This window comes from Leucoraja erinacea, chromosome 3 (genome assembly GCF_028641065.1).
Source record: "Leucoraja erinacea ecotype New England chromosome 3, Leri_hhj_1, whole genome shotgun sequence".
In the NCBI taxonomy this organism is placed as follows: Eukaryota; Metazoa; Chordata; class Chondrichthyes; order Rajiformes; family Rajidae; genus Leucoraja; species Leucoraja erinaceus.
In genome coordinates, this window is record NC_073379.1 from 79,278,342 (window position 1) to 79,300,106 (window position 21,765).

General features: G+C 45.3%; 1 protein-coding gene across 5 annotated transcripts in view; it reads left to right on the plus strand.

Moving 5' to 3' along the window:
• The first annotated feature begins 1,551 nt into the window (after positions 1 to 1,551).
• LOC129695762 (protein prune homolog 2-like) overlaps positions 1,552 to 21,765 on the plus strand; it is a 335,597-nt gene continuing 315,383 nt past the window's right edge. For 3 of the 5 annotated variants that reach the window (XM_055633039.1, XM_055633041.1, XM_055633044.1), the window contains exon 1: positions 1,552 to 1,708. In XM_055633039.1, the coding sequence (XP_055489014.1) occupies positions 1,673 to 1,708 (36 nt within the window). In that variant the 5' untranslated portion in view covers positions 1,552 to 1,672. The remainder of the gene's footprint in view (positions 1,709 to 21,765) is intronic. The other 2 variants (XM_055633042.1, XM_055633043.1) reach the window with 1 other exon arrangement.

A 21,765-nucleotide genomic window follows, 5' to 3' on the forward strand; every position in this document is an offset into this window, starting at 1 on the left:
GGAGGGGAGGGAGATGTTACAGCTCGCAGTCTTTAGGGGCTGCTTGAAATGGTATGAAACTGCACTTGAATTTGGTGGCCTTCATGGAATAGCCGTGTCAACTGCCAGCCCACTAGCCGTGAGTGAGCTGCCAGCACAACAGGCTTGAGTGACTGAGCCGCCAGCCCAAGAATCCATTCGGCCCACAATGTCCACACTAGCCCGCTGGAAACCAATCCCTTCAGCCCACAATGCCCATACTAGTACTCCAGAACACCCCCCCCCCCCCCCCCCCCCCCCTGGCCACCAATATTGGAATTGGTGGAGAGGTGGAATATTGCGTTGGGGGACCAGCCCTCCCATGTGATGCTGGGACCCAACGGTTCCCACTTAGTCTAGTATTGTTCTATATTCTAAGTTTAAGTGGAGACATGGATTGTGGAATTGGAATACTGGATATGGCTGTTATGGTGGATAATGGTATTGAATGGTATTCATCCTTCTAAACATGGAGGGTTGGAGGATGAGAGATCTTATAGAGGTATACAAAATCATGAGAGGAATAGGTTGGGTAGTTGCAGAGTCTTTTACCCAGAGGAGGGAAATCGAGGACAAGAGGACATAGGTTCAAGGTGACGGGGAAAAGATTTAATAGGAATCCGAGAGGTAACTTTTTCATACCGAGGGTGGTGGGTCGATGGAACAAGCTGCCAGAGGAGGTAGTTGAAGCTGGGACTACCCCATCATTTAAGAAACAGCCGGACAGGTACATGGATAGGACAGGTTTGGAGGGTTATGGACCAAGCGCAGGGAAGTGGGACTAGGGTAGCTGGGATATTGTTGGCCGGTGTGGGCCAGTTGGACCGAAGGGCCTGTTTCCACACTGTATTAATACATGACTAAGTTTGTGATATCGTTGTCGCTTGATTGAAGATTTCATTCCTATGGCCCCCAAGTCTTTATTTAAAGTTGACCGTACACAGCAGATCCTAATACAGAACACTGGAGAAAGCCCACCTGCCTTGGTCAGGCAGCAGAAAAAATGCTTGAGCCCCTAACTACTTTGCCAAGGGATAACTGGTTGTTCTCTGGATATAGTTATAGTCCATTTGCAAGGGCAACCATTGACATCGGATGAGCCAAATGCTTAGGTCACAGCCTTCCTTTTAAACAACCAGCGAGCCCCTAACCTGTTTGCAGCACAGTAATGGAGTTTTAGCGCAACGTGAAAGTATCGTCGAAAGCAGGTACTGTTCTGCGTGATGGAAATAACATCTATAATTTCCAGTTTAAAAAATATCCAACTGAAAAAATCCCAAAAGTTTAATAATTCCTTCCTGCAATTTAACAAAGTGCCTCTGAGGAGTGACTGCGAAACAGTTTGTCAGAAGGTGTTTGGCTAATGCTCCATCCTACCTCTCTGCTCTATTGCAGATAAAGTCTCACGCAGCAAGTCGCTGGACCGCTGCCAATTGCAGCAACTCGGGGTGATGTCAGCGAGCCGGACACCGCCACGCGATTGGCCGCGGCCAGGGTTTTGCGGGTGCGCAGGCGCGAGTGTCCAGCCCGGGACCAGGCTTGTTGCACAGACGCCGGACACTGGGAGGTGGGTGGGACCAGCGGAGCAAAACCCAAATAGGGTTCAACTCCACTGTCGAATGTACAGCTCCAGCAGCCACCAAAAGCAAAGGAGATGGAAGAATTTTTGCAGCACACTAAGTCTATTCTGGTAAGAGCACTCTCAGTCCCCCCCCCTCGCCAAAGTTTAGTGTTTTTTTTAATTTATTGAACAGTGCAGTTTTTATAAACTTGCTCGAGTGATCACAGCGAAGTCCCTAAAGCATTGCACAGGGAGATAGGCATTTGCTGAATATCGGGTACACTGCGTTGTAATGGTTTACGTTTTTACAGTTGAGACAAACATCAATAAAAGTATTTATGGCTACAAAGGTTGAATATTGTTGGGTTGGTTACTTTGTAAGTGTGTAATAAACAGGTCTACTTCAATCTCACAATCAAATTGTTTTTTTTCAAACTGGAAGCTGGAAAGTGCTTTTGAGATGAAAAGCTTTTCGTCGCCGGTTATTTAACTTAAGCAAAGTTGAGACACTTGTGAGTTATAACATAAGAGTTGGGAGACATTTTATTGAGTGTTGTGGTATTTTAAGTACATTATAATGGGATGTGGTTAGGAGTTAGGATGGATGATGTTTCGGGGTGGGGTTATGGTACGAGGAGCAGCTGGGGCGAGGAGGCTTGGTGGTCGAGCTTTGACCAGAATACTACCTTTTGAATGATTCCATTGCCGCTTGTAATTATCTTGTCAACACGTCGTTGACAAGATATGTGTCGTTGCTGCATACCTTTAATATTTGCCAGTACACTGTACACCGTGCAGTATAAATTGCGAAAGCCAGATCTCGGAACCATTTCAGGAAGTGAATAAGCGATTTTTACGGACATATCGTTGGCCTTTGTATTTTAATGGATTTGTGCTTTGATCCGTAGAGTATTGGCTGAATTGCATGATGCAATGCTAAATTTTTGAGTATTTAAATTTTAGAAATGAGGTGTAAATTATTCGTATGCAAAATTGAATATTTTTTATAGACGTCAGAAGTGCCAATAATGTGCAGATGATTTCCTGAACTACTTAATTATTTCTCTGATTTAAAAACAGTCAGAAGATTCCACTGGAATTGGGGAAGTGAATTATTGCTGTAAGACTGGTTCATTTCTGTTATAAGAGGCAACGCACAACCATCAGTTTGTGTGTTAGTTTTCATGGAAATGATTTTTGTGTTGGGGATGGCCAATATTAAACAGAACGTGGTTTGAAGTTCAGCAAACTGCAGCCAGACTTGCTTTGTGATCATAAAAGTAAAAGTGATGGTTTGAAGTAAACATTGGTCGATGAAGGACTGTCAGTAGTTTCTAAATTTGACAAAGTTTACACCTGACTTGTAGTGCATTAGCTATGGTGATCATCACTTTATAATTGTAGAAAGCATATTTATTGAGTTGCATCACAGCTTGGTTTGGGAGCAGCTCTATCCAAGACTGAAATAAATGGCACAGTTGTGGATGTAGCTCAGTCCATTAAACAGACCAGATTTCCACACCATGGACTCCATCGATACTTCATGCTGCCCTGACCTCTTTCATCCCAGTCACCTCCTTTTCGCTCTGTTGCTGTTTGGCAGAAGACACAAAAGTTTAAAAGCACGTACAACCAGATTCGGAAAAACTTGTTCCCTTCTGTTATCAAACTACTGAATCAGGTTTATCATGATCTTCCAACCAACTTCACTGCGGACATTGGACTTTCACTCTGAAACTGTAACATTATAATGATGCAAAACTATATCTTGCACTCTGTATTTTTCTCTGTTATACTTGTATATGGCTTGATTGCAATCCAGTATTGTATTATTTGACTCCATTGGATAGCATGCAAGCAAAAGCTTTTCATTGAAGCTCGGTACATGTGACAATAATATATCAATGTTTTAGAAAGGCAGAGGTTAATGACCAATCTGGACAGATATTTTGTTTTCTGGTAAATTTGTTAGCGGCATTATCAGATAGCTGAAAAAGTGGACTAAAATGAAAGCAACTGTAGATTACATATTGACATGAGTTTGCTGTACCATTTACTCTAAAATTAGTATTTTACTAATACGAACAGTATTGAACCACTTTTACTTTCCTTACTAAATGTATATGGCCTTACTAAAATTGGTTGAGCCCTGACCAATGAGCTAATTATATTGATGATTGCTACTTGAAGCTTGTTTGCATTTGCTATAATGAAGCCCATGGTGACATCTGTGATGAACCCCAAACTTTTTCTTTCTGTTATGATGTATCTTTATATTACTAGACCCAATCATTTTATTGCTCTTTGTAAATTTGTACTTGCCTTTACAATCCAAATGGAAATGCTATGTATTTTGGACATTTTTTTCATTTTCCATCAGTTTCAATTACTTTGAGGTTTCAATATTTTTCTAGTGATTCACTGGACAAGCTTTTATTCTCCATGTAAAGACTAATTTATTTTTGCCTTGTCTCCCTCATAATGTAATCATTTGGTTATGTTGACTCTCATGGATTATACTAATGAATAATTAGTACACTTTATTATACCACAAATGTAATTTAAAACTTGGATTCTATGATTCTTTAAACGGTTAAGCATAGATAATGCAAATAACAGAAAATTACTGAAATTAACAGAAATTACTTGGTGGGGAAAAATACAGCAAGCTTATCCATTCTAAAAGCTTTTCCTGTGTAATGAATGCATGTAGATTAATCGTGGAATGATTCATCCAGTTCACCATGTTGTTCCCATTGGGGAAAAAGTAGGTACTGATTCACATTTTGTTTTCGTGTGAAAATAGCTACTCTGGTTAAAGCATTGTAATCTATCTGCCATGTTTTATATGCAACAAGTTGAATGAAGTAGAACTGGTTAAATGATTAAGCTATGGGGAAAAGTGCTGGAGAATGGCGAAAATCAGATAAGGTGTTTCAAATAGTTAGAACATTACCTCATATTTCACTTGGGCAACTTACAACCCAGTGGTATGAATATTGACTTCTCTAACTTCAAGTGCTCTCCCTTTCACTCCATCCCTCCCCATCCTAGATGGACACAATGCTAGAATAACTCAGGCAGGCATCTCCGAATAGAAGGAATGGGTGGCGTTTTGGGTCAAGACCCTTCTTCAGACTAAGGTCTGAAGGAGTTACTCCAGCATTTTGTGTCTATTTTCTGTGCAAACCAGCATCTCCAGTTCCTTCCTTGCATAATGGTCAGAACAGTCTCCTTCAGTGCCAAATCATTCTATTTAAAAAAATGTGATATTAAATAATAGTTAAATATGAAGAGTTTAACATAAGGTACCATTTGCTCAAGCTAAGAACTATTATCTTTTGCACCCGTACACTTTCCTTGACCATGATTATTTGTTAGCTACTAACTATTTTGCTATCCAACTTTATTTTCTTACTGAGTGTTTAAACTTTCAGTCCTCTGCCGTTTCCTTCCATGAGAGCCAAAATTTGATTAGAGTAACTTGTGATGGTGCGCCCACTGAATTCTATACAATTCAGTTACTTATTTTCCCTCCGCGAGGATATGTTTTTATTTTGCTGCTGAACGATTACTTATTATTCTCCATAACTCACCTATTTTATCGATTTGCGTGTCAACAGTCTGGACACCCTTATACTTTAAAGATTCTGTCTCTTTTGTGTATTTCCTTCCGGGGCTTAAAGCTTTCTTCGTACTTTGTGGTCAATAACAATTTATCACATCTACTTTTCAGTCTAATGTAACTGTCAGCAATATAACATCCACCATACTATTGCTCGAATGGATTTTCCTTAACGGAATTTGGAAGTTACGGCGCATTGTTTTATTCACACTTAACTCAATTTGTTGTCCTTTATCAACACATCAATAATTCTATTTTCTTATTCATCTGATCAATTCAACATGACTTTCCAAAATGTAGTCTTGCTTACAAAAATTTTTGTTGTGAAACTTTTTAATATTACAAATTGGGAGCAATTATTGAAAGTTACTGATCCATTTTTGTTTCAGTTATCTTTCATGTTCATTTTTTTGATATTGTTTGCTTCCCTGGTAATGAACACGTCTCATACTCTTTCTAATTGGGGATTGCGAAATGCCATGGATTTAATTTCAAAATCCCATCTCAGTAATAGAACATGACAAATTACCCCTTGCAATAACATGAGCTCATTTTCAATTTGTATTTGAATGTTTTGTTTTGCACAGTTTTTTCCTTTTCATTGTTTCAAAGAATTTACTTTAAATGTATGTATCATTGATGAGTCAATGTGCCTGTGATGCTGCAGCAAGCACGATTTTTGTTGTACCTGTACCTCATCATATTTGTGTATATGACAATAAACTTGATCTGACTTAACAATCTGTGTCACTAATTTCTTGGGTCCCTGCACCCCTAGGTCTTTCTATCATAACACACTCCACTGTACCCTACTATTTACTGTGCAAGTCCTGCTCTGGTTTGTCTTACCAAAATACAACTCCTCGCATTAAACTGAATTCAACTTTATCTACCATTCCTCACCCAGTTGATCAAGATCCCACTGCTTAGATAACCTTCTTCACTATCCATTTTACATCCAAGTTTATTATAATTTGCGAACTTACTAACCATGCCACCTAGATTCACATCCAAATCATTAATGTAGATGATGAACAACAGTCGAACCCGCACTGATCCCTGACACCCCATTTCTTACAGGTCTCTGTCTGCAAAGCAATCTTCTACCTTCTCACTCTCCCATCTATGTTAAGCCAATTTTGCATCCAATTAGTCAGCTTTCCATGGATCCCATGTGATCTAATCTTCCAGACAAGCCTGACATATGGTACCTTGTCATACGCTTTAGTAAAATCCATGTCGATGGCACTGTGCTCATCAATTTTCTTCCAAAAAACTCAAATTTGTGAGACACGATCCCCATGCACAAAACCATGCTGACTATCCTTAATTAGTCCTTGCCTTTCCAAATGCATGAAGATTCGGTCTATTCAAACGTTTTAAAGGTCTTTTATTGTCACATGTACCAATTAAGGTACAGTGATATGAGAATAACCATACGGGAAAAAAAAAGCAACAAGGCACACAACCACATAAAAGTTAACATAAGCATCCACTACAGTGGATTTCCCACATTCCTCATTGATGGAAGGCAAAAAAGTCCAAGCTTCCTCTTTATTCTCTCGTGGTCGGGGCAGTCGAACCATCCGTTGGGGTGATCGAAGCTCCTGTGGCTTGGAGTTCCCCAAGTCGGTCTCTGTCTAGAGACCACGAGCTCTGTGATGATAAGTCCCCAACACCCATGGTTGGAGCTCCGAGATCGATACCTGGCAAAGGGATCATGAGCTCTGCAATGTTAAAGTCACGTAGGCTCCTCGAGGTGGAGCCCTCAAAAGTCTGTCTCCAGCAAAGGCTGCCAACTCCTCGATGTTAGGCCGCAGTGCGGACGGAGATACAATATGGGGAAAAAGTTGCATCTCCGTCGAGATAAAAGGTTGGAAAAAGTTTGCCCCCCCCCCCACATAAAACAAGCTAAAGAACACTAAAAACATATTTAACACATACTATTAAAACACAAGGAAGGAAGGGACAGACAGACTGTTGGTGAGGCAGCTATTGCTGGCGCCACCCAGCGGTCTTGACATCATTTTAGAATCTCTTCTAATCTAATAATTTGCCCACCTGTAAGGCTCACTGCTCTGTAGATTCCTTGCAACCTTGCTTAAGATACCACTGTTGTTAAACAACTACCGAGTAACGATGAGTTGGAGTTCAGGAGGGTGACTAATAATCTGATTCAATGATGCCAGAACAATCTTGCACTCGGAGTTAACAAGACTAATTGTTGATTTCAGAAAGGGAAAGCTAGGGATCCATGAACCCGTCTTTATTGATAAGATGTGTGAGGAGATATTCAACAGCTTCAAGTGCCTGGTTGGGTACAATGTTCTGTTCTGTGCCCAATACATTGACAAATTCACAAAGAAAGCTCATCAACACCAAAGCTCATCATGTGGCCGAGTACTCTATCAACATTTCTACAGGTGTCTGATAGAGAGCATACAATATTAATTGGTTGCAACAGGGCTTAGTAACTCGAAAGCCAATAAACAAAGAAGAAAGTGGTAGACATTGCTCATTCCATCATGGCTACTTCAAGATTCAATTTAATTGTCATTTGGACCCCACCCCCCCCCCCCCCCCCCCCCCCCCCCCCTGTCAAAGTCAAAGCCCCCGGCTGGCGACGGCGATTGTCCCGCGGCCATTAAAGCCACGCCGGGTGATGCAAGGTCGCACACCGGGTCTTGGTGTTAGAGCCCCCGGCGTGCGCTCGCAGAGTCCCGCGGCCATTCCAAGCCGCGCGGGGCGGTGCTGTAAGGCCCCGCTCCAGGAGCTCTTCGACCCCGCAACTCGGGCGGGAGAAGTTGCCGTTGCGAGAGCCCTGAAAAGCGGTCTCCCTCCAGGGACCTGCGGGCTCCCGGTGCCGCCGTCCGCCAGACCCGCAGTTGCAGCCTCCGAATCTCCGGAGGTCGGGCCGCAGCAGCAGCAGCAGCGCTCCACCACCGCTCCACCCGCTCCGGACTCGGCCAGCTCCGCGACGGCGAGGTGAGTCGTCGGCACCAGAGTCCCTGGTCTTCTCCTGTTGGAGGCCGCTCCTCGTTGCAGCCCCAACGACAACGGAGACCCGACAAAGAAAAGGTCAGGTCTCCTGTGCAGGGAGAGATTAAAAGTTACCCCCTCCCTCCCACCCCACCCCCACCCCCCCCCACACACACACACCCCAACAAAAAATAACAAAATCTACATAGAAACATAGACAAAAAATAATAAAAACGCGGATGGGCTGCAGAGGCCGCTGCTGACGAGAGTCGCGCCGCCTACCGATTTGGGACTTACCTGCCATCCATCGACAGGAGGCGCAGCATCAAATAGACAGCTAATATCATGAATGACCTGAAACATCCTGGCCACACTCTTGCTCCTACCATCAGGAAGAAGGTACAGGAGCCTGTAAACCGTAACCTCCAAGAATAGCTTCCTCCCAGCATCCATCAGGCTCTTGAACACTGCACAACACAAACCATAAACCTACCTCAACAACTATGATCTACTAATGAGTGAAAAAGATTAGAATTTATTGCCTTCCATCACAGTGAGGAATGTGGGGAATCCGCTGTGGTAGATGTTCATGGTAACTTTCATGTAGTTGTGTGTTCTGTTGCTTATAGTATGACTATGGTAAATTAAGTTTCACTGTACCTTAATTGATACATGTGTCAATAAAATACCCTTTGACCCTTTGAACCTTTGACTGAAGGTACATTTTTTAAATAAAATCAGAACATTGCAATCCTTCAATGTACTGCAGTGATATAGGATCTGTTTTGTGTACTGTGCTCTTTCTTCATCCTTTCAATGGGTTAAATTTGATTTTAGGCCAAAGACACCAATAAAATTGATTCTTGGCACAGGAAGGTAATCATAATTTCTCCAAAGCACAGCATTAAGTGCTTTTGTCTTCTGAGTGAATTTCCTGTTGATGGGGCTCTTTTGCTGAATCATAAAGAAATGTCATCACTTATTGTAATGGTCTCTGCAAACTAATTTATTCTCACTCATAGTTGCCAGATTCTAAAATGTGATCTATTTTGGGGAACAATATTTACTGGAATGCTGTTCCAAGTCTAGTAACCATGAAAATGAATGTTTCCTTATAGGGGTAAATGGAAACTCATTCCTTCAGGAAAAGAATAAGCAGTCCTTGAACAGCTTATGCAACATATTCCAAAGAATAATAAAATATTGTTGACAAAAAACTCTTTGATTTATCAATAATCCATATGAGGTTTTCCATTCAGTAAACATGTTTATTTTATGTCTTCAGCAGATGATGGAGTCGGATTGTAAGAAGTATGGGCGGGGGGGAGGGGGTGTGGGGGGAAGGGGGTTGTGGGGGGGGGGGGAAGGGGGTTGGGGGGTGGGGGGGGGGGGCTTGCACGCTGCTCAACACACTCTGCGCGGGGCTGCTCAACACACTCTGTGCGGGCTGCGCAACACACTCCGCCCCTTTAGCTTTTTATTCTCCTCGCCGCGTTATTGACAGCCGGTCCCGGAAGGGGCGTTTTGTACGATTTTTAAACTTTTATAACTTATTTACTATGTCATCGATTGGAACAAAACTTATTTGACTTGCAGCAGAGGGGAATGATAAGTAAGGTGGCAAAAAATCGTAGCACTATGGGGGACCGTTTTTGCACAAATTTAATTACAACGCAACCGGAAGTGGTCAAGATGAGATTTTTAGTAATAGTATGGCAAAACCTCTGGAGCTGAATATTGCCCAGCACTTGTGTAGAATAAATATTACTTGATATGTCTTGGACCTGAATGTCGGCCCGGAATAATGGAAGCAGATATTGCACGTTTCATCAGGTGAGAAATTGTGATTGGAACTGAATACTTAAATCTGTACTCATTCTACGACTGACCTTCATGTCTGAGGGAAGGTTTAGATTAAGTTGCTGAAGATGACTGAACCTAAGATTCTACCCTGAGTAATTCCTGTAATTAAGTACTGGACTTGAACTGATGTATCAGCCGCAGCCCTTTTCTTTTGTACCAATGATCCTATCTTGACTTTCCCTGATTTCCACTGAATTATTTCATTTGCACTTGGATTTCTCAATGCAATAATTGGTGAAATGTTGTTTTACTGTAATAACATTGATTTTATTATGCAATTATTTAATTTTAATGTATGTTGCTTTTGTCAGGGTATAAAAAAGTAATTTTTGGACGTAGAGAAAACATTATTTTTCCAATATAATTTTAGTGTAATTTCAGTATTTAAATATAATATAGAGTTCCTTCTTCCACCATATATATTAGAGGCAACACAGATGAAAGCACCACAAAAAAAAAACTTTATCAGCTGTGTTATGAAGCTAATTAGATTTACCAATCGGAGGGAGACCAGCCAATGAAGGCAGAACAGTGATGCAGCCAATACCTCTGCTTCAATAACCTGTGTTCAATTCCAGCCTCTGGTGCTCTCTGTATGGAGTTTGCAGGTGCTCTTCATAACCGTGTGGATTCTCCAGGTGGCCAAGTTCTTTCCCACACCACAGAGATGCTCTGGTAAGCTGTTTGGCCATTGCAAAATTACCCCTAGTGTAGAAAAGTGGTTTAAAAAAAAAATATCAAAGGGAAATTGATAAGCCTGAGTAAAAGAGAATTAGGTTACTGATATAGAACGAGTGGATTTGGGATTGCTCTGCCGGTAACTGGAATTAACCTGATGTGCTGACAATCCTCCTGTGGCATGATAAATAATCTACAATGCAATTTGAGATCTTGTTCCTCAGGAGATTGGCCTTGGTGCAACCTCTCAGCTGAGTGATCAATGATCTTTCTACTGTCATTAGATTGCCAAAGTGGCTGTTGGCTGATGACACGGCAGTATTCAGTCCATGCATGGTTCTATGATTGTGGTATCTGAGGCTAGATACATGATGCTCTTGTGTATACAGAAAATTGCCTTTTAGTTCAGTCTGCAGTTGCAATCGCCTTGCTCCGTAAATTATTTCTGACAGTGGCTACAAATTGCATTCCTTCCCCTGACTTCCATTGTAAGCAGGAATTACTGACATCTATATTACCAAAAGTCTAATCTTGACACTTCCTGTTCTGTATATTGATTTTAGGAAAAACGCTGCCACTTACGGCTATGATTTTTGGCCATCTTACTCACAGTCCCCCTCCGTTATGCAGGACAAGAGGATTTTTCCAATCGATGATAAATAAAATAGTTATTAGTGTTTAAAAAATGTTGAGATTCTCTCTCCTGAAGGCCACGCCCCTTCCGGAGGGACTATAAAACCCGGAAGTGTTGAGTGCCTCAGTCAGTCTCTGCAATATGGGGGAGCGAGAGGGTCACGTCTCTCAGTCTGAGCTGTGAATAACACTGAACACAAGTCTCCTAAACTGTGAGTGTGGTTTTACTGACCTTGAGTGCCTTTGAAAATTAAAATGTGGTTGGTTTGAAATAAAGCACAGAAAATGGTTGGTGGTGGTTGGTTTGAAATAAAGCACAGCAAATGTTTGGTGGTGGTTGGTTTGAAATAAAGCACAGCAAATGGTTGGTGGTTGGTTTGAAATAAAGCACAGCAAAAGGTTGGTGGTGGTTGGTTTGAAATTGCAAATAGTTAAAAGTCTAAACTTGACAACTTTCTGTTTGCACTGTATATTGATTTTAGATAAAACGCTACCACTTACGGCTGTGATTTTTGGCCATCTTACTCAGTCCACCTCTGCTCATCAGGTGCAGAGGATCCTTCCCATCAATGAAAAATAAAAGTGTTATTAGTGTTAAAAAATGTTGAGAATCTCTCTCCTGTCAATCACGCCATGATGGCCACGTGGGAGGGGGAGGGATTATAAAACTCGGAAATGTGGGTGTGGCAGTCTCTCCAAGATGGGGGAGGGAGAGGTCACGACTCAGTCTGAGCTGTGAATCAACTGAACACACTGAATGTCTACTGTGGTACGACAGATGGCACAATGGGCTAAGTGTTTGGCTGGCGACCGGAAGGTAGACGGTTCGAATCCCGCTTGGAGTGCATACTGTCGTTGTGTCCTTGTGCAAGACACTTCACCCACCTTTGCCTGTGTGTGAATGATTGGCGGTGGTCGGAGGGGCCGTAGGCGCAGATTAGCTGCCACGCTTCCGTCAGTCTGCCCCAGGGCAGCTGTGGCTACAGAAGTAGCTCACCACTGCCGAGTGTGACTGAGGAGTGAATGAATAATGCGATGTAAAGCGCCTTGAGTATCTAGAAAGGCGCTATATAAATCCCATCCATTATTATTATTATTATTACTGAACTGTGAGTGTGGTGTTTTGTGTGGTTTTATGGTGGTTTCACCCTATGGTATGAAATGGTGTGAAACTGCACCTGAATTTGGTGGCCTTGCACCCTGCTTGAAGTGGTATGAAACTGCAATTTGGTGGCCTTGCACTCTGCTTGAAGTGGTCGGAAACTGCACTTGAATTTGGTGGCGTTGCACCCTGAAATGGTATGAAACTGCACTTGAATTCGATGGTCTCGCACCCTGCTTGAAGTGGTATGAAACTGCATTTGAATTTGGTGGCCTTGCACCCTGCTTGAAATGAAATTTCAAGGATTAGCCGTGAGTCAACTGCCAGCACACCAGCCGCGAGTGAGCCGCCAGCACATTAGGCTTGAGTGACTGAGCTGCCACCCCAAGAATCCATTTGGCCCACAATGTCCATACTAGCCCTGATGAAAGGTACATAATACTTTTGTCTCTGTAAAAGATGTTTCTAGGTACACATCCGGAAAATATAGGCAATTCGGTTTTATCAGGAAAAACGTTTCAATTCCGACATAGCTAATAATAATGGTGGCCACAACAGCTTTTAAGTGCCTAATGCCCACTTTAATCAGAGGAGGGAATAAATACGCATAGCATGGCAACTGGTGTCATTGGGATCTTAATGGAATTTGCACAGCCACTAAACCTATGAATTGAATAATATGTGTGTTTTCTTGCATTGCATGGTTTACCTTCAGAGCAGTCTACAATTTGTGGTTTATGAATGGGACTTTATAGCATGCATTGTGCCTATTGAAACCGTAACTCGTATACATGTGCATGATGCACTTCGACACAATGAAAACTGAACAGACTGCAGTGACATAATTAATCATACAACCCACCTTTGTTGTCTGCTACTTTGTTAAATTCCTCCCACAAAGAGTAGTCCCAAGCAGAAGAGAACAAGCCTGATCATTTGCATGTTAATCCGTACCTTAATATTTGGGCACTAAGGAGCTACAACTCATATTCTGCCTGGGTAGTCGATAGACTAACATGAACACACTGTATTTTCCAATTTTGTCATACTTGCACCCTGCCATTATCCTTCCGATCCTCTCCAGTCCTCCTATATTTGTCCCCTTTCCAACTCTCGATAGCGACACCCATTACCTCTCCCCTCTTGGTTCCATTCACCTTCTCTCCACTCATTTCACCCATCAGTTCTTTTCTTCCCATATAACCATATTGTAGTGTTTAAGAGGGAACTGCAGATGCTGGAGAATCGAAGGTTACACAAAAAAGCTGGAGAAACTCAGCGGGTGCAGCAGCATCTATGGAGCGAAGGAAATAAGTCTGAAGAAGGGTTTCGGCCCGAAACGTTGCCTATTTCCTTCGCTCCATAGATGCTGCTGCACCCGCTGAGTTTCTCCAGCTTTTTTGTGTAACCATATTGTAGTGGCCTGGTCAAGGTCAGGAAAAGACCGGACGCCAGGCGGATTCAAAAGAAGCTTTTTAATTCCAACATTTCAAGAACACACACCGACACTCTTATCTCTACCCCTTGGGAGTCGACCGGTAAACCCCGTGGCAGACCAACGCCCCTGTCCCTCAATCGGCGAGGGGGATGATCCAAGGAGTGGCCTACCCCCCAGGGACCACCACAGCCACAGGATCGCGCCCCCCAAGTACCCGAGGCACGAAACGGACAGGACGGCGTACACTACGCTCGGACCTGGAACAGGCGCCTGATCAACAAGTGCGGGGTACGAAGTAACCAAAGGAGGAGGTACCCTAGACCGAGGCCGCCCTCGCTTACGGGGCAGTGCTACCAGCACCGGCCGATCGATATCGGTATGTGCTGGCTTCAACCGCGCAACTGAAACAGTCTCCCGCCGACCCCCCATGTCCAGGACGAACGTCGAAGAGCCCCGTTCCAAGACCCGGAAAGGGCCTTCGTACGGCCGCTGTAGAGGTGTCCGATGTGCATCCCTGCGCAGAAAAACAAACTGGCAGTCCTCCAGCGCAGAGGGAACGTGCAGATGGAAGGACCCATGACGAGAAGTGGGCACCGGCGCCAGCTTGCCCACCGACTGCCGAAGACGTTGCAGAGCTTCTGAAGGCTGCTCCACCTGGCCACATGCCAGCGGGATGAACTCCCCAGGCACCGTTAACGGAGACCCATACACCAACTCAGCGGAGGAGGAGGCCAAGTCCTCCTTGGGTGCGGTGCGTATCCCCAGCAAAACCCACGGTAGAGCGTCTACCCAGTCTGGGTCAGTGAGCCGCGCCCTTAGGGCACCCTTAAGCTGTCGGTGAAACCGTTCCACTAGGCCGTTCGACTGCGGGTGGTACGCTGTCGTGTGGTGCAGACGAACACCCAGGAGGCGTGCCATGACCGACCACAGCTCTGACGTGAACTGAGGCCCCCGGTCGGATGTTATGTCCAGTGGAACCCCGAACCGGGCGATCTAGTGCGCCAACAATGCTCGAGCACAGGTAGTTGTGGTGGAATTCTGTAGCGGAATGGCTTCAGGCCACCGTGTGAAGCGGTCCACAACGGTAAATATATATGTCATGCCCTGGGACAACGGCAGTGGCCCCACGATGTCCACGTGAATGTGGTCGAAACGTTTATGAGGAATGGGGAACTCCTGCAATGACGCGCGCACGTGTCGTTGCACCTTGGCGGTCTGGCATAGGATGCAAGTGCGTGCCCAATGTCCAACCTCCTTCTGCAGCCCGTGCCACATAAAGCGGGAGGCTACCAGGGCCGTTGTTGCCCTGATGGAGGGATGCGCAAGGCCATGGAGCACCTCAAACACCCTGCGCCGCCAGGCGATCGGGACGATGGGTCGCGGAACTCCAGAGGAGACATCGCATAACAGCGTGGTACCCCCAGGACCACAGACAACGTCCTCCAACTGCAGGCCCGAAACTGCTGTACGATAGGCAGCCATCTCCTCGTCGACCAGCTGAGCAGCTGCCAGGTCGGAATAGTTGATCCCCTCACCGACTTGGAGAACCGCGTGGACTGCAGGTCTTGATAAGGCATCGGCCACCCTGTTAAATTTGCCCTCAACGAACCGGATGGAGGTGGTGTACTCGGACACATACGCCAACTGCCTCTGCTGCCGGGCAGACCACGGGTCTGATACCTTGGCGAATGCTAAGGTTAGTGGCTTGTGGTCCGTGAATGCAGTAAATGGTCTCCCCTCCAGAAAATAACGGAAATGGCGTACGGCGAGATATAGGGCAAGGAGCTCACGGTCGAAGGCGCTGTAATGACGCTGTGGTCCACTGAGATGCCTGCTGAAGAAGGCAAGTGGCCGCCAGCAACCCTCAATGAGCTGCTCCAAAACTGTCCCAACCGCAATCTCCGAAGCATCTACCGTCAAGGCGGTCGTGGCATCCTCTCGTGGGTGGACGGGCATTGTGGCCTCAGCCAGTGCCTGCTTAGCCCTCTCAAATGCCGCTGTTGCTTCCACGGACCAATCAACCTCCCTGCGATGACCAGCAATCAGGTTGAAAAGCGGATGCATGATTGCAGCCGCTGACGGCAGGAAGCGATGATAGAAAGTGACCATTCCCACGAATTCCTGCAGGCCCCTAACTGTGGTTGGACGGGGGAACCTGCGAATAGCGTCCACCCTGGTCGGCAGAGGCACCACCCCTTGTTCAGTCACGCGGTGGCTGAGGAAGGTGATGGCCGTCACCCCGAAACAGCACTTGGACGCGTTTATAGTTAAACCAAAATCGCTGAGGCGCTGACACAGTTAACGGAGGTGGGTGCAGTGCTCCTGCCGCGAGCGACTGGCCACGAGTATGTCGTCCAGGTACACAAAAACAAAGTCCAATCCGCGGCACACGCAGTCCATAAGCCACTGAAAGGCCTGCGCGCCGTTCTTCAACCCAAACGGCATCCGCACAAATTTGAAAAGACCAAATAGTGTGATAATGGCCGTCTTTGGGATATCGTCGGGGCGGACTGGAATTTGATTGTACCCTCGCACGAGGTCCACCTTGGAAAATACGGATGCCCCAGCCAGATGGGCAATGAAGTCCTGAATGTGCGGGACTGGATACCTATCAGCGACCGGTAATCGCCACACGGGTGCCAGCCCCCGTCCTTCTTAGGGACCATGTGGAGCGGTGAGGCCCATGGGCTATCGGAGGGACGCACGATGCCCATCGCCTCCATCTGGCGGAACTCCTCCCGAGCTAGGCGGAGCTTGTCTGGGGCGAGATGACATGCCCGGGCGTGCACAGGTGGGCCAGTAGTGGGGATATGGTGCTCCACCCCGTGCTTCGGGGTGGAGGAGTGGAAGTGGGGTTCGAGAATGCCAGGAAAATCTGCCAGGATACGCGCGAAAGTCGCATCCACGGATGACAGGGGCCATCAGGGCGTACTACAGGATCACCAGTACGGAGGAAGACTGGCTCCAGCGTGACAGAGTGCATCAGGCACCGCCGCTTGACATCCACGAGCAGCAAATGGGCTCTAAGGAAGTCGGCGCCCAGCAGCGGCTGGGAAACGTCTGCAATGACGAACCTCCACGAAAACGAGTTGCGGCCAAAGTTGAGGGGAATGGTGCGAAACCCGTAGGTGCGAATAGCACTCCCGTTTGCCGCGGTGAGGAGGGGGCCTTGTTTGCCCGCCCGGATGTCAGTGATGGAGGGAGGCAGAACACTCACTTCCGCACCAGTGTGGACGAGGAAACGTCCCCCACTGTGGCGATCCCAAGCGAAAACGCGATGAATCGTGCCGGCCGCCGAAGGAATCGCTGACGACCGGCCCTTTAGTTTCCCGAGAACGAACAGGGTGCGCGACAAAGCCTGGCTGCAGCTCCCCAGCGGCGATGATAATAACACCAACCAGCTTTGCTGGCGTCTGGTTGAACTGCAAGCCGATTTGGCTGCTTTGAATGCCAGCGACCTCTGCTGGCATTGGTTTGAACTGCAGGCTGGCCGTGCTGGAAGGACGTGCCTGCTGCTGAATGCGTAATGGGCGCCGGATTTTGCCGCGGGGGCCGACCGGGAGCAGTGGAGACGCGGTAGATAGCGGTCCCGACCTGCTCCGAGTCTTCAAATGCCTCGGGAAGGACGTCCACTGCTTCCAGGTTGTGATGGCGAGAATTCCACAGCTCGTCGGCATATTCACCCAGCGCCAGCATGTCGGTAAACGGATCCCTGGCGAGCTGCATGCGAATGTCGGGAGGCAGCTGCTGCAGGTAGGCATATTTAAAGAGAAAGCACGGCTCATGGTCCCCCATTAGGGTGAGCATATCTTCCAGGAGGGCAGACGGCTGGCAGTCGCCCAGGCCGTCCATTCTGAAAATATGAGCTGCCCGCTGGGCATCACCCAGGCCAAACCTCCTGATGAGAAATGCTTTAAGGCCAGCATATTTGTTTGCTACCGGGGGGGCCCTGAGGAAAGGCTTAACCCGCCTCGCGGTCAGTTGGTCAAGCGAACCAACCACGTAAAAGTACTTAGTCTCGTCCTGCGTGATACCTCGCACAGCAAACTGGGCCTCTGCCTGCTGGAACCAGGTTTCGGGTTCTTCAGTCCATAGAGTTAGGAGCTTCAGGGCAACAGCGTTATTATCCATCACGACGCGTGATGAACGATGTCGGGGTCACCAGTGTAGTGGCCTGGTCAAGGTCAGGAAAAGACCGGACGCCAGGCGGATTCAAAAGAAGCTTTTTAATTCCAACAGTTCAAGAACACACACCGACACTCTTATCTCTACCCCTCGGGAGTCGACCGGTAAACCCCGTGGCAGACCAACGCCCCTGTCCCTCAATCGGTGAGGGGGATGATCCAAGAAGTGGCCTACCCCCCAGGGACCGCCACAATATAACCGTATAACAATTACAGCACGGAAACAGGCCATCTCGGCCCTACAAGTCCGTGCCGAACAACTTTTTTTTCCCCTTAGTCCCACCTGCCTGCACTCATACCATAACCCTCCATTCCCTTCTCATCCATATGCATATCCAATTTATTTTTAAATGATACCAATGAACCTGCCTCCACCACTTCCACTGGAAGCTCATTCCACACCGCTACCACTCTCTGAGTAAAGAAGTTCCCCCTCATATTACCCCTAAACATCTGTCCCATAATTCTGAAGTCATGTCCTCTTGTTTGAATCTTCCCTATTCTCAAAGGGAAAAGCTTGTCCACATCAACTCTGTCTATCCCTCTCATCATTTTAAAGACCTCTATCAAGTCCCCCCTTAACCTTCTGCGCTCCAGAGAATAAAGACCTAACTTATTCAACCTTTCTCTGTAACTTAGTTGTTGAAACCCGGGCAACATTCTAGTAAATCTCCTCTGTACTCTCTCTATTTTGTTGACATCCTTCCTATAATTGGGCGACCAAAATTGGACACCATACTCCAGATTTGGTCTCATCAATGCCTTGTACAATTTTAACATTACATCCCAGCTTCTATACTCAAATTCCCCTCCCCCCCCCATCTGATTCTGGTTCTATCTGTTCTTCAACTCTCCTTCAATAGTTCCCATCATCACCGTCCCTACAAATCAGATTCTAGCATTGGAAGCCTTGGTGTGCTATTCAGTCAAATCATGCTACACTTGTTCAATCGAGCCACACAAATATAACAGACAGTAAAGGAAAAAATACCAGAATGTAGAATTCAGTGTTTCAGCATTATGTTGTTAAAGCTACAGAGAAAGTGTAGATGAAGAAGAGAGTACAAAGTCTGCAATGAGAGAGGCTGGAAGATTGGACTACACCCTAGCTAATGGGAGAATCATTTCGTAGTTCGGACGATGCTGTTCCTAAATCTGATGCTATGTGCTTTCAAGCTTTTATATTTTCTGTCCAATGGGAGAGTGGAAAATAAGGAATAACCGGGGTGTAAATATTTCAGAGGCAGTAAAATGTAGATGAAGTTGATGGGGCGGTACCTGGTTTGTGTCATGGACTGGCTCTCAACCACAACATTCTACAATTTCTTGCCATGTTGCGCGGAGCTATTGCCAAACCAAGCTGTGATGCATCCTGTTGGGATGCTTTCCATTTTAAGATGTTTGTTAGTTGGAGACATGCCAGATTTCTGTTGCCTATTGAGCAAGTGGAGATGTTGATGTGCTTTCCTGGCCATAACTTCAATGTGGTTGGTCCAGGATAAATTATTGGGGATATTTATGCCTAGGACCATGAAGCAATTGACCATTTCTACCTTGTCACCATTGATGCTGATTAAAGAAAGATGTTGTTGCCTTAACACCATATTACTAAGTTCTTTATCCCCTTCCTGTACTCCGTGCCATCCTTGTTTGAGATCTGGTCCATTACAGTGTTGTCATTTGTACATTTGTAAATGGAGTTGGAGCAGAATTTCCCTGCACAGTCATGACTGTATATGGAATATAGCAAGGGGTTGAGAGCGCTTCTTTGCAGGGGATAGATGTTTTATCATCTCTCCTCGTTGATAATGGTCCAAGGATCAGGACGCTAAGGATTTAATGGTAGAGTGGGGAGTGCTGACTCTGAACAGGAGATGAATTTAGTTGTGATTATGATGTTGAAGACTGAGCTACAGTTACTAAATAGGAGTCTTAGATAAGTGTCTTTGTTATTTAGATGTTCGAGCAATGAGTGCAGGACCAGTGAGATGTCAAGTACTGTGGACCTATTACAAAGGTCTGCAAACTACAGAGGACCAAGGCTGTTTGTGTTGCTGGAGTTAACTTGCATCGTGACCAGCCTATTGAAGTATTTCATGATGGTGGATGTTAGAGCCATTGAACAATAGTAATTTAAGCATGTGACCTTGCTTTGCCAGAGGCACTGGATGGTAGTCATTAAGGCATCATCTACCTTTTACTTTGTCTGCCTCCATTTGTCATCCACCTACTGTCTTTCAGCTCCTATTAATAATTATTTTCCTCCCACAGATGCTGCTTCAGCAGCTGAGTTCTTCCAGCAGTTTTTTTTTTTTGCTCCAGATTCTATCACCAACATAAGCTAGATTTCTGTACATTAATCAGGTGAACCCTTCTACACTAATTCTTGTGGAATTCTGTTTGAAAATTGCTGTATAATGAACGTCCAATAAGATTTGACCAAAGGAAATGTTAGCTCGTATTCATGAAATTGCATGTGGTAAGTATACATAATCATGGAAACAACTTTAAATTGTGCTACCTTGCATGATGTCACCACCCAAAAATCATTTTCCATTGGTAAGGTAATAAACTGCTGAGTGTGCTTGTAAATTTGTAAACTTATGCTGTAATTATGAGGAGCAAATCTAATTTGATGTTCTACGAATTTGCTGAATTTTAATTTGTTCAATGAAATCAATTCTAATACATATTTACATTTATTCTTGTAGTCTATGGTCCTTGCCTCTTTGCAATGACAATTACACGCAGTAGTCTTTGGATCAATTCTACTGCATTGTGTGCCGTCTTGCCCTATGTCTAAAATGTATGCAGCAAATATAATATTTCTACCAAACAATATCTGCATAAATTTGAATGTGCATCAGCTGAAATTTGCTATAGATTTAACGAATCAGCTGCCCACCAAACAAAGGGGCAATTCACAAGATGCCTCAGCAGGTTGAATGTAGGTTATTGTGAATGCATCTTTTATCCCAAAAAAACGAATTTTGCTGTATGAAGTCCTACTCAAGATTTCATTCTGTGTAGTTACAAACCTAAGTTACTTCCTGCGTATATGTTATGTTTTCTTGTATGATTACATGAAAAGTTTGGTAAATTGAACAGTAAGGCATTAAATTCAAAGCTATTTTGGGGCAATAGACAATAGGTGCAGGAGTAGGCCATTCAGCCCTTCGAGCCAGCACTGCCATTTAATGTGATGATGGCTGATCATCCACAATCAGTACCCCGTTCCTGCCTTCTCTCCATATCCTTTAACTCTGCTATCCCTAAGAGCTCTATCCAACTCCCTCTTGAAGAGAACCAGCCTCCACTGCCCTCTGAGGCAGAGAATTCCACACATTCGCAACAGAGAGTGAAAACGTTTTTCTTCATCTACGTCCTAAATGGCTTACCACTTATTCTGAAACTATGGCTCTTGGTTCTGGACTCCCCCAACATTGGGAACATGTTTCCTGCCTCGAGCGTGTTTCAATAAGATCCCCTCACATCCTTCTAAATTCCAGAGCATACAAGCCGAGCCGCTCCATTCTATCAACATATGACAGTCCCGCCATTCCAGGAATTAATCTTGTGAACCTACTCTGCATTCCCTCAATAGGCATGCATACTTGGTTATACATTGTTGGGTAGCATTATCTTAAAATATGCTCATGTCTACCATCTTCCTGACTCAGTGGG